The sequence below is a fragment of the Labeo rohita genome, chromosome 25 (assembly GCF_022985175.1).
Source record: "Labeo rohita strain BAU-BD-2019 chromosome 25, IGBB_LRoh.1.0, whole genome shotgun sequence".
Classification (NCBI taxonomy): domain Eukaryota; kingdom Metazoa; phylum Chordata; class Actinopteri; order Cypriniformes; family Cyprinidae; genus Labeo; species Labeo rohita.
Window position 1 is genome coordinate 19138553 of NC_066893.1, and position 14656 is coordinate 19153208.

At 34.7% G+C, this 14656-nt stretch overlaps 1 protein-coding gene across 1 annotated transcript in view; it reads left to right on the forward strand.

Moving 5' to 3' along the window:
• ntrk3a (neurotrophic tyrosine kinase, receptor, type 3a) overlaps nucleotides 1–14656 on the forward strand; it is a 285676-nt gene that overhangs the window by 136165 nt on the left and 134855 nt on the right. The window contains exons 5-10 of the mRNA XM_051099016.1: nucleotides 1608–1762; nucleotides 2687–2829; nucleotides 3638–3779; nucleotides 9957–10253; nucleotides 12239–12253; nucleotides 13481–13542. Coding sequence (XP_050954973.1) covers nucleotides 1608–1762; nucleotides 2687–2829; nucleotides 3638–3779; nucleotides 9957–10253; nucleotides 12239–12253; nucleotides 13481–13542 — 814 coding nt within the window. The remainder of the gene's footprint in view (nucleotides 1–1607; nucleotides 1763–2686; nucleotides 2830–3637; nucleotides 3780–9956; nucleotides 10254–12238; nucleotides 12254–13480; nucleotides 13543–14656) is intronic.

Below are 14656 nucleotides of genomic sequence, written 5' to 3' on the forward strand. Positions count from 1 at the left end.
TGTTTTTGGTGCAGGAGTGGGGGTGGCTGCGCTCAAAGGTTGTTTGAAGGAGCGTGAAATGCGATACCGAGAGGGCTAGGGGTGCTTGTTGTTCGCAGCGATATAGCTGCACTGGGAGTAGGTGTTGGAGTCATTGGCATAGAGATGGTTCCGAAAGGAAGCCCTTCATTGGGTAAGTGGCGGTTGTGGGTGGAGGTGCTATCCAGTGCCAATTTTATGTGGGTTTGACCTCACACCTTCCGTCTGTCCAGTCAAATGTATGCAATATTAATCCCATATGGTACTGAACATCGCAACAAGATCCTTTAGGAAACCCTAATGTGCTTTACACTCACACATGGTCCACCTTCCTGCTAATGAGGGGTGTATTAAGAAAATTTCCTGGCAAATATATATATATATATATTTGCAATATTTAAGCATTTTTCTTAGCCATATAATTGGATTATTTTTTATTTAAAAAAAAAACAAAACATTATTTTGCAGTCTTTCGCATGCATTTTCACAGTTTTTATATGGCTTAGTCAACAACAATATTATTGGTTCAGTTTTTCGCACTAATAAAACAACCTTGAATTTATTTTAAGTCGCTTCAGATGAAAGCGTCTGCTAGATGAAATTGTAAATGTGACAGTGCAGGCAAACATATTTCTCTTGACCATAAAGCTGCATTATTTTCATGAGAAAATGCATTATTTTACATACATTTTACATGCGCAACTCAAGCAAAGGCGATGTTATGGGTTCAATTTCCTGGTAGCACTAATAAAATGTAAACCTTGAATGTATTTAATGTAAATTCGGATGAAAGTGTCTGCCAAATGAAATTGTAAATATGGCAAACAGTGAAGGCAGTAATCATACAAGATAAGTCCACGTTTGCATGTTTCGTAAAACTGTGTCTATGACAAATATTTGAATATGTTGGGATTATATTTACATTTTTCTGTTTTAAACTTTTAAGTCTTTAACTTTTGATTCGTTATAGCATAGTTTACACAAAAATGCAAATTCTGCCATTAATTACTCACCTTTATGTTGTTCCAAACCTGTAAGACCTTCAACACAAATGAAGATATTTTTGATGAAATCCGAGAGCTTTTTGACCCTGCAACACAACTACCACATTCAAGGCCCAGAAAGGTGGTAAGGACAATGATAAAATAGTCTATTTATAATAGTTTCATTTCATTTTAGATCACACCGAAATATTATGCCACATTATATCACATCTTGCGGCTTGGTTTTTGCCTTAATTCAGAAGCTCATGTTTTGTTTGACTTCATTTGCGGGGACTGTGATCGCCCTGGGCACCAGTGGTGAATTTGGCACGCTGAATAGCTGGACAGACGTGGTCAGGAAAGGGCTGCAGTCCAGAAAGCGTTCGTACACAAAGCCCTGGGCACAGAACCCGCTCTGGCTGCAAAATGGAGCCACGCCAGTAGCTCTCCGGGCTTTGCTTGACTGATGGGTGCTGGAGAAGTTGATGTTTTGTAGGATAACTGTGTCCTTCACCTAGTTTTGTGCTGGTTTTGTAAATGGTCCTTCTTGGCATTGTGTGCATGTGTGTGCGTGTCCTCACTAAGAACTCTATTGTGTTGTGGCAGAAAACTGGAAGGAGTGGTGTTTAACTGCAGCTGCAATATCCGTTGGATCCAGCTGTGGCAGCAGCGAGGCGAAGCCGGACTCAATAACCAGCAGCTGTTCTGTAACAATGGATTCTCCAAGATGTCTCTACAGCTTATGAACATCTCTCACTGTGGTATGGGAGATTTTTTAAGAGATTTTTGATGAAATCTGAGAGCTTTCTCACCCTGCATAGACAGCAATGCAACTGACAGATTCAAGGCCCAGAAAGGTAGTAAGAACATCAATAAAATAGTCCATGTGACATCAACAGTTCAACTATAATGTTCTGAAGCTATGAGAATACTTTTTGGTGCACAAAGAAAACAGATAACACATGGACTATTTTATCGATGTCCTTACTGCCTTTCAGGGCCTTGAATGTGTCAGTTGCATTGCTGTCTATGCAGGGTAAGAAATCTCTTGGATTTCATATCATTTTATATTAATGTCTTAATTTGTGTTCTGAAGATGAACGAAGGTCTTATGGGTTTGAAAGAACATGAGGTTGAATAATTAACCCTTAAATGCATGAATGTTTCACCAATCATTATTACATATTTGGGTCTTTAGCAACCTGGACCTATATATCCAGCATGGATGGATCTGTAACTTCTGCAATAGCAAAAATCTTTCTTGATATTTTAAGAACAATTTTGTTTGAGCAGATGATTTTACCATCATCACTGTCAGAGCGCACTTCCACAGTACATTCAGCATCTGGCTGATATTCGTGATCTCTCACCCATATTCTCATAACTATCATTTTCAATGACTTCAAAGTGAATATTTTGATCACTGGCATTATATTTTATGATTTTTTTTTCTTGTTATATTGTTTATAATAAATAGATTGAGGAATACTAAGTTGATGTCAAACTTAAAAAAAAAAAAAAAATAAGGAGGGAGAGGGTAGTGAATGACGACCTGGGTCGCTTAAGACCCGAGGTATGCATTTAAGGGTTAATGACAGAATTTTTAATTTTTGTGTGAACAATTCCTTTCATGTATACCTTCTGTTCTTTTTCGTACCATGACTGCTTGCCTATTTCCAATCAAGATTTGCCGGAAATTAGCGTAAGTCACAGTAACCTGACGGTGATAGAAGGTGACAGGGTCACCATCACCTGTAATGGATCTGGAGTGCCGGTACCGGAAGTGGATTGGACTGTTGGTGGACTGCACTCCATTAACACACACCAAGTAAGGCTTTTGCTTGTAGCGTTTTGACTATCAGTCAACCCATATTTTATGTACCATTTAATGATCTTAGTTAAAGCAGATGGCATATGTGATCCTGGACCACAAAACCAGTCTGAAGTAGCACGGGTATATTTGTAACAATAGCGAAAAACACATTGTATGGGTTAAAATTATTGATTTTTCTTTTATGCCAAAAATCATTAGAATTAAGGATTATCCCACATTATATTACATCTTTATTAAGCAAATATCATGTTCCATGAAGATATATTCTGTAAATTTACTACCTTAAATATATCAAGGATTGCAAAGAACTTCATTTGGACTACTTTAAAGGAGATTTTCTCAGTATTTTGATTTTTTTGCACCATCAGATTCCAGATTTTCAAATAGTTGTATGTCGGCCAAATATCGTCCTATCGTCCTCAATTTCAAAAAAATTTACCATTATGGTTTTGTGGTCTAGGGTCATGTATTTGATTTAGTGGACCAAAACAACTTTGGAAAACATTGGTCTAAACCAGCTAAAAAAAAAAACACTGTTGGGAGACCAGCGTAATCCAGTTACAACCAGCAATGTGTGCGTTTTGCAGCTGGATAGACAGTACTACCTTTAGAAATGTACTGTATGACTATCCCTATCAGTCTGGTTTCATAAATAAAATTAAATAAGACATTTACCAAATCTAAGATCTATTAAATGACTCACTTGAGCCTTACAGTGGCTGGTTTACACCATAAACCATTTGTTGAATCTGTGCAAGCTTGGTTGTGTTTCCAAAAGCTTTTGTGTCCTTCTCTCTTCCAGTCCAATCAATATCCACCGAATGTCCACTCCATCAACTTAACTCTGGTCAACGTCAGCCGAGACGATAACAGCTTCATGCTGACCTGCATTGCAGAGAATATAGTTGGGATGACTAATGCCTCAATACAGCTTTCAGTGCAATGTAAGTGCCTCTTTTCTTGGTTTCTGCCTCTCGGATGCCTTTACATTCAGCCTCACTGCCTCTAACGTGCCAATTCTGCCTTACTGCCTCTATCTAGCTCTCTAAATCTGGCTTTGTCTGCCTCTTTAGCTTGTTACTGTCACTTGCTACTGTGCCTCACGGCTGCCAACTCAGTTTCTTAATTTGTATTGCCTTTATTTTAAAGGTAGGCGTTTAGGGAGCGGAGAAAGCTTTTTTTTTTTTTTTTTAAGTAGTGAGTATTATTGATTGAAATGGCTCTGGGAAATGCAGAATGATGCTACAACAAGACAGAGGTGAAGTGTGTAATTTCTGGTATTAAAATACTTAACATTATTCTTACTTAGCATGTAGGCACCTATAAGTAAGCCCTTACGTTGGTTGATTTTGCTCAAAAGTGTGAACACTGGCCCTGTGGTGCTTTCAGAACAACACTGTTTGTTTTAGGATTCCAACTAGCTCAGCATAGCAACTGGCTCAGCCAGTGGTGTGTGTTTGGGGGTGGGGCTACCTGGTTGATCGACCAATGGCAGAGAGAGGGGGTGTTTTGGAAACCAGTTTGACAACAAAAAACAAACAAACAAACAAAAAAAAAACTGACAGTTTACTGGCAGGTTGTAGCTAATTTACATTTTAATGAATTGGTAGATAATTTGAATGATGAATTCTTACAGTCCTGTTTGTAGGTATTCATATAATCTGCTTACTCCATGTTTTTTTTTTTTTTTTTTTTTTGATGTGCATTTGGGGGGCGGGGCTACCTGGTTGACTGACCAATGACAGACAGAGACTGTCTTCTGGAAACCTGTATGGCACCATATTTTTTTGCCATAAAACAGTTTTATTGCAGCTATTTTACATTTTAGTGAATTGGTGGCTAATTTGTACAAGTTTGTACAATCTTATTTGTACATCTTCATATAATCTGTTTACTTTTGCTTAGAATTAGGGGTAGTCCTTAATGCTTGCATTTTTTTTTCTCTCTAAAAAAAAATCACGCTATGAAATCATATAAAATCACGTTGGATTGTTTTGTAGTTCTGTTTGGTGATGTTAGTGACACAGAAATTACACACTTTACCTTTTAAATATTGTTTTGTATATTAGTTTACTGTGTTTTGTGATTCAATTTCATTTAATTTAGCCTTTTTTGTATAAATTACAGGCAGTGATCTGAGTTTGGGGGTGGGGCTACCTGATTGACTGACCAATGGCAGAGAGTGAGTGGGTGTTCTGGAAACCTGTGTGACAACAGATGTTTATGTTTTATTTTTTTCTTCCTAAAAATTATATGGTTCCATACATATCACAGTATGAAACCATACAAAATTGCTACCTCGTAAAATAGCTATTTAAGTTTTTTTTTTTTTTTGGTTTTGCAGTTCTGTTTGGTGATGTTAGTGGCACAGAAATTACACACTACCTTTTAAATATTTTTGTATTAGCTTACTGTGCTTTATGATTATTAGTAATTTAATCTAGCCATTTTTGTACAAAATTGACTACTTTGTCAAATCAAATTCTGAAAAAAATAATTTAAAAAATTTGTGAGGCTAATGAAATTTATGGCAAATTGCTTCACCAAACACTGGCTCTGTGGTGCTTTCAAAACATCACTGTTTGTTTTAGCATTCTGACCAGCCCAGCATAGCAACTGTCTCAGCCAATGGTGTGAGTTTGGGGGTGGGGCTACTTGATTGACTAACCAATGGCAGAAAGAGAGCGGGTGCTCTGGAAACCTGTGTAACAACAGATGCCTTATTTTTTTCTTCCCAAAAATTATATGGTTCCATACAAATCACAGTATGAAACCACACAAAATTGCTACCTCGTAAAATAGCTATTTAAGTTCTTTTTTTTTTTTTTTTTTTTTTTTTTGGTTTGCAGTTCTGTTTGGTGATGTTAGTGGCACAGAAATTACACACTACCTTTTAAATATTATTGTATTAGGTTACTGTGCTTTATGATTATTAGTAATTTAATCTAGCCATTTTTGTACAAAACTGACTACTTTGTCAAATCAAATTCTGAAAAAAATAATTTAAAACAATTGTGAGGCTAATGAAATTTCTGACAAAAAGAGAGCGGGTGTTCTGGAAACCTGTGTAACAACAGATGCCTTATTTTTTTCTTCCCAAAAATTCTATGGTTCCATACAAATCACAGTATGAAATCATACAAAATTGCTACGTCGTAAAATAAGTTTTAAGGTTTTTCTTTTCTTTTTGGTTTTGCAGTTATGTTTGGTGATGTTAGTGGTACAAATTACATACACACTAACTTTTAAATATTGTTTTGTATATTAGTTTACTGTGTTTTATGATTATTAGTAATTTATTCTAGCCATTTTTGTACAAATGACTGTTTTTTTCAAATTCTAAAAAATAATGAAAAGAATCAGTGAGGCTAATGAAATTTGTTGTAAACTAATGACAAATTGCTTCACCAAACACTGGCTCTGTGGTGCTTTCAAAACGTCAGTATTTGTTTTAGGTTTCCAACCAGTCTAGCATAGCAACTGGTTCAGCCAATGGTCTGAGATTGGGGGTGGGGCTACCTGATTGACTGACCAATGACAGAGAGAGAGCATGGGTGTTCTGGAAACCTGTTTGACAACAGATGTTTTATGTTTTTTCACCTAAAAATGGTTCCATACAAATCACAGTATTAAATCATACAAAATTGCTACAATAGCTATTTAAGGTTTAGGTTTTTTTTTTTTTTTGGTTTTGCAGTTCTGTTTCTGTTTAATAATTTAATCTAGCCATTTTCATTCAAATGACTGCTTTGTCAAATCAAATTTTAAAAATAATGAGAAAAATCAGTGAGGCTAATGAAATTTGTTATAAAATAATGACAAATTGCTTCACCAGAAACAGTCCTACTCCTAAAAAAGAAATATCAGGTTCTTCACAACCCAGCGTGTTTGTAGGAAAGTCATTTGTGTAGTTTATTGATCTATGAAAGCGAGGGCTGTTCTTCATCTGGACTTTTGTTGTAAAAAAAAGGCTGTAAGTGAAATATTAGAGAGATTTATCAATGTTATCATGTTTCAGTGTGGCGCAGGCTATATGTGATTGCTTTGTGGCAGAGTTAGCTGGTGTATTTTCTGTGATTGTGTATTAGGAAGGATATATGGCGGTCTTGGGAATCAGAAACGTGAAAACTTTCCAATTTTTGCTCACTTAAAATGTGCTTTGTGCCTTATATTACACTTGGAAAGAAATCAATGCACATTGCATTTTTAGTAGTAAGAAAAAAGGAAGTTTATTTTTCCCATATAGAAGCAGGCATGCAAAAATAATGTCCCAAATGAAAAAGAAAATGAAAGAAACAACAATCCTAAAGCAATAAGCAACTCATGAAAATTGGCAAAAAGAAACTACGCCTCTAATCAAACATATAAATCCTACCCCTGAGAAACAATAACCAAACTAATCCAAAAAAGACGATGAAAAGGCCGAGAACAAAGACAAGCTCTGCCTCAAAAAAGGAGGATACAACAGGATAATTAAACTTTAGCTTATCTAATTGAAAGAAACTAGTACATAAATCTTAACTCCAGAACTGACTAATCTCACTGTAAAAAATAAAAAACACAATTTGTTGAGTCAGCTTAAAATAATTTGTTACCCTGCTGCCTTAAAATTTTAAGTTCAGTCAACTAAAATAAATGTAGTCAACTTGAAATATTAAGTTGTGCTAAGTAACAACTTAGATATTTGTGTTCACTAAACTTAACAGATGGGTAAGTAACCCAGCTGCCTTAAAATTTTAAGTTGATTCTACTCAAATATCTAAGTTGTCACTTAGTATAATTTAACATTTCAAGTTGAATAAACTTTTTCTGAGTTGAATGAATTAAAAATTTTAAGGCAGCCAGGTTACAAATTATTTTAAGTTGACTCAACAAATAGTTTTTACAGTGTAGAAGCACATGATGAAACATGTAATGTTCTTTCTCTTTCCCCTAATATTGGTGAAACTAGCAAACCTGTGTCAAGAGTAGATTAATTGACTGTCAAATTTTAACAAGACAATTGAACTAAAGCATGTTTTATGAAAATATATTTCTAAACATACCATATGCTCAGTAGTTCTAGGCTTCCATGTTGAGTACAGGCCCAAAACACTAAAAATGTCAACTGTGTTACCTGTCAACTGTGTTACCCAGTAAAGGTAACATAGTGGACAGTACCAAACATAAATGGTATTTTATGCACATATTAATAATTTGTATAATTTAACATTTCAAGTTGAATATTTTTTTTTTTGCATTGACTGAACTTAAAATTTTAAGGCAGCCAGGTTACAAATTATTTTAAGTTGACTCAACAAATTGTTTTTTACAGTGCAGGTAATGTATAGCAAGAAGGTACTTATTGCATGTGCTCATCCTCTGTACTTAGTTAAAACTATTTGAGAACATAAATTGTGTCACAATAATAAAATATAGCGATTAATATATTAATTCAGCTGTTGTCAGATCCACCTGGTAAATGTGATGCTTTTCCATTAATTTAACTAAGTGTAAAAATGCAAAAGAGCTAAGAAAACACAATACAGCATCACAATATTGAACGACAGCTGTTTCTGCCCACTTGGAATGAAGTAAGGCAATTAAAGACCTTATAAAAACACAGCTAGATACAGTTACAACGTAATTTGAGGTTGCAGTGTTGTATCTGTGTTTACATTTATACTGAATGGTGTTGGCCAACAACAGTGTAACATGATTCTTCCCACACTCAATATCTATTGACCGTGTAAGATTTGCTTAGAGCGGCAAATTCTGTGGAAATATAAGAAAGTCAGTCAGTCTCTCTCACTCTTTCTCTTTCTCACAGTCTTGAGACTGGAGAATAATCAAAAATAGAGGATATTAATGAATTAAAAGTTTTATATGTACATCACCATTCGATTTTTTTTTAATGTTATTTGAAAGAAGTCTTACATGCATACAAGGGTGCATTTGATTAAAAAAAAAAAAAACTGAAATTTTGAAATAGTATTATAATAAATAATATATTTTAAAAAGTCATTTATCCCTGTGATTCTTTGATAAACAGAACAAATTAAAAAAATAAAAAATTAACATAAATGTCTTTAGTCACTTTTGATCAATTTAATGCGTCCTTGCTAAGTGAAAGTATCAGTTCTTTCAAAAAGAAAAATACACTACCGTTCAAAAGTTTGGGGTCAGTACATTTTTATTGTTTCTTTCTTTCTTTTTTTTTTTTTTTTAAGAAATTAATACTTTTATTCACCAAGGATGTATTAAGTTAATAATTAAAAGTTTATTAAAAGTTAATAATAAATAATTTACATTGTTATAAAATATTTATATTTTGAATAAACACTGTACTTTTTAAACTTGTTATTCATGAAAGAATCCTGAAAAAAAAAAATTACAGGTTCCAAAAAATATTTGGCAGCACAACTGTTGATATTATCCAACATTGATCATTCTAATAATAAATCCGCATATTAGAATGATTTCTGAAGGATCATGTGACACTTAAGACTGGAGTAACAGCTGATAAAAATTCAGCTTTTCATCACAGGAATAAATTCTATTTTAAAGTATGTTAAGTGTAAATAAAAAATCATGCAGACTCCAAACATCTGAATAGTACAGTATTATAGTATTTATTTTTTTGTATTTTTATCTATTATAGTAGTAGCTTTTAGAATAGAAATTAGTGAAAATGTCTGTATTCCTATAAGTACAACTGACACATTGAATTAACCACTGATTTGATGTCTGATGAATGTTTAATGTAACCGTTTGACATATTTACAGCATCATAATTGCTGACAGTTACCGTCAAACATGTGGTGGGTGGAAAATATGATGGAAACGTTTATGGGCTGCGGTTGTTTCCCACCTTTGGCTCTGCGCCTCTGTGAAACATCCGCTCGTCCAAATGCTTGATGACCAGCCAGACAGTTAACCTGGGATCTTCCTGTCCAAGAGGCAGGATAGCGGATCAAACAAATATCCGTACGGACCACCTGTGCCGCGGAGGCCAAAGTCCCACTCATGCATAAACGCGGTTTATGATAATCCATGCTCATTGGTCTGTGGATTTATGTTGGACGGTGGCGCGAAGGACTTAATCCTTTCTGTATAAAAAGTATTGTGTTTCTCTCCCGCAGTCCCTCCTGTCATCATTAAGTTCGAGGAGCCGCAGAAGTGGCACGACACGTGTATGATCTTCACGGTGCGTGCGAACCCCCTGCCCACCCTGCGCTGGTACTATAAGGGCGAGGAGATCAAGCCGACCGACTACATCCGTCCAGAAATGGATGTGTATCAGGACAATCTAGAGGGATGCCTCATGTTCAAAAACCCTACGCATCACAACAATGGCAATTACACGCTGGAGGCCAGCAACTTCCTGGGCGTGGCTGTCAAAACTGTGTACGCCCACTTCCTACGGCCACCTTTTGATGGTACGTGACTGATTCATATTTAAATACGTTGAACTGTCAAATAAAGGTGGACAGAACTAATGTAAAAGCAACTAATGTGTCTCTAAGTGTTATAATAACTGCAAAAAGTACTGTTGATTTTCCACCTGTGGGAAAAAAAAGCCAAGTTCTTTTGCCCTCGTGCAAGCATATGAGGAGGGTTTCTATGATTAGAGCTGTTAGGTCACAGATGCCGTGTTGAGAAACAGAACAGACTGGATGTCGGTTAAAGGCCCTTCCTGAGTAACTTATTAACACCCGAGGTGAGAATCCACCAGGTTTATAGATAAATATAGATACAGATCTTTACTTGGAAAGTTCACATTTCTTGGCGTGATGCTAGAGCGGGCAAAAGTGTGTGTGTGTGCACTGTCATACTGGAAAACTGAGGTAAAGTGAGGTTGAAAAGGCTGATACTACACACATAGACCAAAAAATTAGGGTCAGTGTGATTTTTTTATTTTTATTTTTTTCCCATAGAAATTAATGCTTAAGCAAGGACAAAGGGCGTGTTTTAACTGACCAAAACTCACAAAAAAAGAAGTTTATAATGTTACAAAAATTTTGAATTTTAAAAAATGATGTTCTCCTATTCATTAAGAATCTTTAGAAAAAAATAATTTATATTTTTAAGCACTAAATCAGCATATTAAAACAATTGCTGAAATATCACAGGAATAAATTACATTTTAATTGACTAATATATAATATATATCCACACACACAATAAATTGCATTATAACATAAATTACAGTTTTGCATCACAGGAATAAATTATACTTTAAAATATATGTGTGTGTTTGTGTGTGTGTGTGTGTGTGCATATATATGTTAAAATATAGCTATATTAAGAGGTAAGTATTAATATTTTTTTAATATGTATATATTTCAACATTAAAATATCACAGGAAGGAACTGCATAAATTACAGCTTTGCATCACAGGAAGTAATTATATTTTAAAATGTGTTAAAATAAAGCTATTTTAATTGTTAATATATAATACACACACACACACACACACACACACACAATAAATTACATTATAACATAAATTACAGCTTTGCATCACAGGAATAAATTATACTTTAAAATATGTGTGTGTCTGTGTGTGTATATATATATATATACACACACACACACACACACACACACACTAAATCAGCATATTACAATGATTTCTGAAGGATGATAGTAATCATAAACTACAGCTTTGCATCACAAGAAAAAAAAAAAAAAAAAAAAATATATATATATATATATATATATATATATATATATATATTAAAATATAGATATTTTAATTGTTAATAAGATTTCAAAATAGTATTTTTTAATATATATTAAGATATTTTTAAGCACCAAATCAGCATATTAGAACGATTTCCGAAATATCACAGGAATAAATTACATCAGTTACAGCTTTGCATCACAGGAATAAATTACATTTTGAAATATGTTAAAATTTAGCTATTTTAAATGTTAACAAGATTTCACAGTATAACTATTTTTTTTTACAGTATTTGTGATCAAATAAATAAAGTCTTGAAGTCTTGGTGACCAAAAGGGTCATTTGAAAAATTGTGCCGAACCCACAATTTTGAGCAGTAGTAGTGTATTCATCATTTATGATTGTTTTTATTACATTAGAAAAGAGCATGAAATATATTTATAGCAGTTTTCATTAATTTTGTACCTCACAGTTATTGTGTGCATGCAGATCATATGATGCCCTCATGTCTGATTTCACATGTAATTATATGTTAAATATTGCAATTATTGTCTCATATTAAATTCTAAAAAACTCATATTTGAACATTGCCATAATTGCACAAGAAATGCAGTGAAGTGTAAATGCTGATAATAACATTTAAAAAATGTATTCATGTGTAGTAATTATATACCAATGTGTGTGTGTGTGTTTGTGTTTGTGTGTGTGCATGTGTGTTTTTCCCTCTTTTCTCCATAGACTACATAGAGTATGGTGAGTTTCTCTTTAGTTGTTTGCGGCATGTATTTTTGTAACTTATTAATTAGTTTTGTTTATTATAAAACAAACAATGATTTAGAAACAAGTAATTTGGTCTGTGAGCTGAACAAACAACTACCCTCCAAACAATTACCTTGGCCTTATTCTCAGATGGCCTGCCGCCATACTTGGACATGCTGTTATTAGACCTGTTTTGTATTTTTGGCATAAAGTGACCGATATCTGTCAGTTTGGGAGAAAAATCAGATCATTTTCTACAAGAAACTGTCTGTGGGACAGTTACTGACCTTCACAAGAACGTTTCTTACACCCTAGTTTACCATATTTAATCAAGTTGAGGCACGGAAGCTGTGCGAATGACAGATTGTTACTGTCAGAGCCGTGAATGAAGTTAGATGGCTGTACTGTGGAGGATCACAGGGGCCCTCCATCGAGGTAAAACACAGGAAAATAAGAACAGCCTAAGGCTTTTGTTCGATACTACATGAATAATAGCAGCGGCTTAATCTAGGATCGGACTCCCTGTCGAAATGGCAGTAACCTTGCAAAAAACGGGTCTAATCAAACAGTATTTGCCCCAAGACATATTTAGTGAATAATCCCCAACGGTTCTCTTAAAACCAGAGTTGTCTAGTCCTGTTCCTGGAGGGCCACCTTCCAGCAGAGTTTAGCTCCAGCCCTAATTAAGCACACCTCAACCAGAAAATCAAGGTCTTTGGATTCTAGAAACTTCCAGGCAAGTGTTTTGGAGATAAATTCTGCAGGACAATGGGCCTCGAGGAGCAGGATTAGACTGCCTTGTCTTAAAATAGTTGCTCACAGTGAGCATACTGTACATCCATTACCTTTTAAAGGCTGTTTTGACAAAACCAATTAAGTTATGGCCTGTTTTATTAACAAGTCTGTGGGCTAGTAGTTAGTAGTGGAAATTAAATGAGAATGACATGGAGGGAAAATCAAATCTATGCTATTTCTACAACAGCTCCCAAATGTATTTGGACATTTAAGCCACAAATTTATTTTAAGCCATTTTAAATGATAAAACAGTGTCATGCATATGCTGTGCATATGCTTTTCAAAATCCAGACAAATAGAATTTGGATGATTTTGGTTGTCATATGTAAATTGGAATGGTGATGTGTATATATATATATATATCCTGTTTTTTCTTTCTTTTTTTTTCTTTTTCTGAGCACAACTACACTCTTGTTTGTTTTCCAGCGAGTCCGACCCCGACAGCTATACCAACCATGACACATCGGCCTGAAGAGGACACGTTTGGCGTGAGTGTTGTTTTTTTCTCCTGAGATCGAAAGCACCCATATGAAGTATAATGAGGTTTCATGAACATCTTGTTCCCGGCACGGATGTTGATGTTGAAAACAAACTATTGTAAACCATTTTTCTTTTCATTTTTTTTCACATTCTACCTCCTATTTGCCAGTTCCCATGTGACTTGTGTGTTTTACAGCTGCTTAAAAAAGTACTTTTGTTCATCTTTGTGCTATAATTGACTGGATAGAGATTATATTCTCATCTAATGGTTTTAATAGGAACTCCGGCGCCGGCACACGGAGTGAGCGTGGCCCTCGATTGTTTAGAGGTCCTAATTACAGGGAAAAGCTTTTTTGCTTCAGATAGCTGTATTCCAGTATTTTGACTGCTTTGATTTATTGTTTATTGTCTTTATTTGGTGTTTATCTGGAGCGTTTAGACATTATATTAAGTTGTACGCTTTGTATTTCCCATAAGGAAGTGATTCTTGGCCGTGCCGCTATCTCTTACAACACCTAACGTGAATTATTATTGTAATAATTTTTTCTCCTTTATATGCTTTGCCCTTCTCTTTTCATGCAATTTATCAAAGCTACCGCTGCCATATGCAACTTATGACTCCAATTATATAAACCTCTCATGATTACAACATCAACATCAATTCAAATCATATAAACAAGTCAAGACACGCTTCGTAGGTTTGCTATAAAATTGCATTTTTCCTCCTGTGTGAGACACAAGAGATTAGATAGAAATATTTATTTGACACATTTTGAGTTGCTAGTTATGTCATTCCTCTATTGTAGTTCCCTCGTAAAAAGATTTTAAAAATCGTTTTAGATTGTCAACAAGTACAACATGTTTTAAAAAACTGTTGATTCAAGCTAAAGTTATAGCATGCTAGCATGCTACCATTTCTGCAGTGTGTAGAATGTAAACAGAATGCAAATGTTCTCTATGCATACATGTAGGATACCCAGATGACCTACTATGCTTGCCAAAATGTGCAACCGAGCATACGGTTTCCCACAATGCAATGCGCTTGACTTGACCTTTCATTTCAGTGTGATTAATGAGAATGGAAGCAACTTCTTACTAGACTCGGTGCACTATATAATTGCG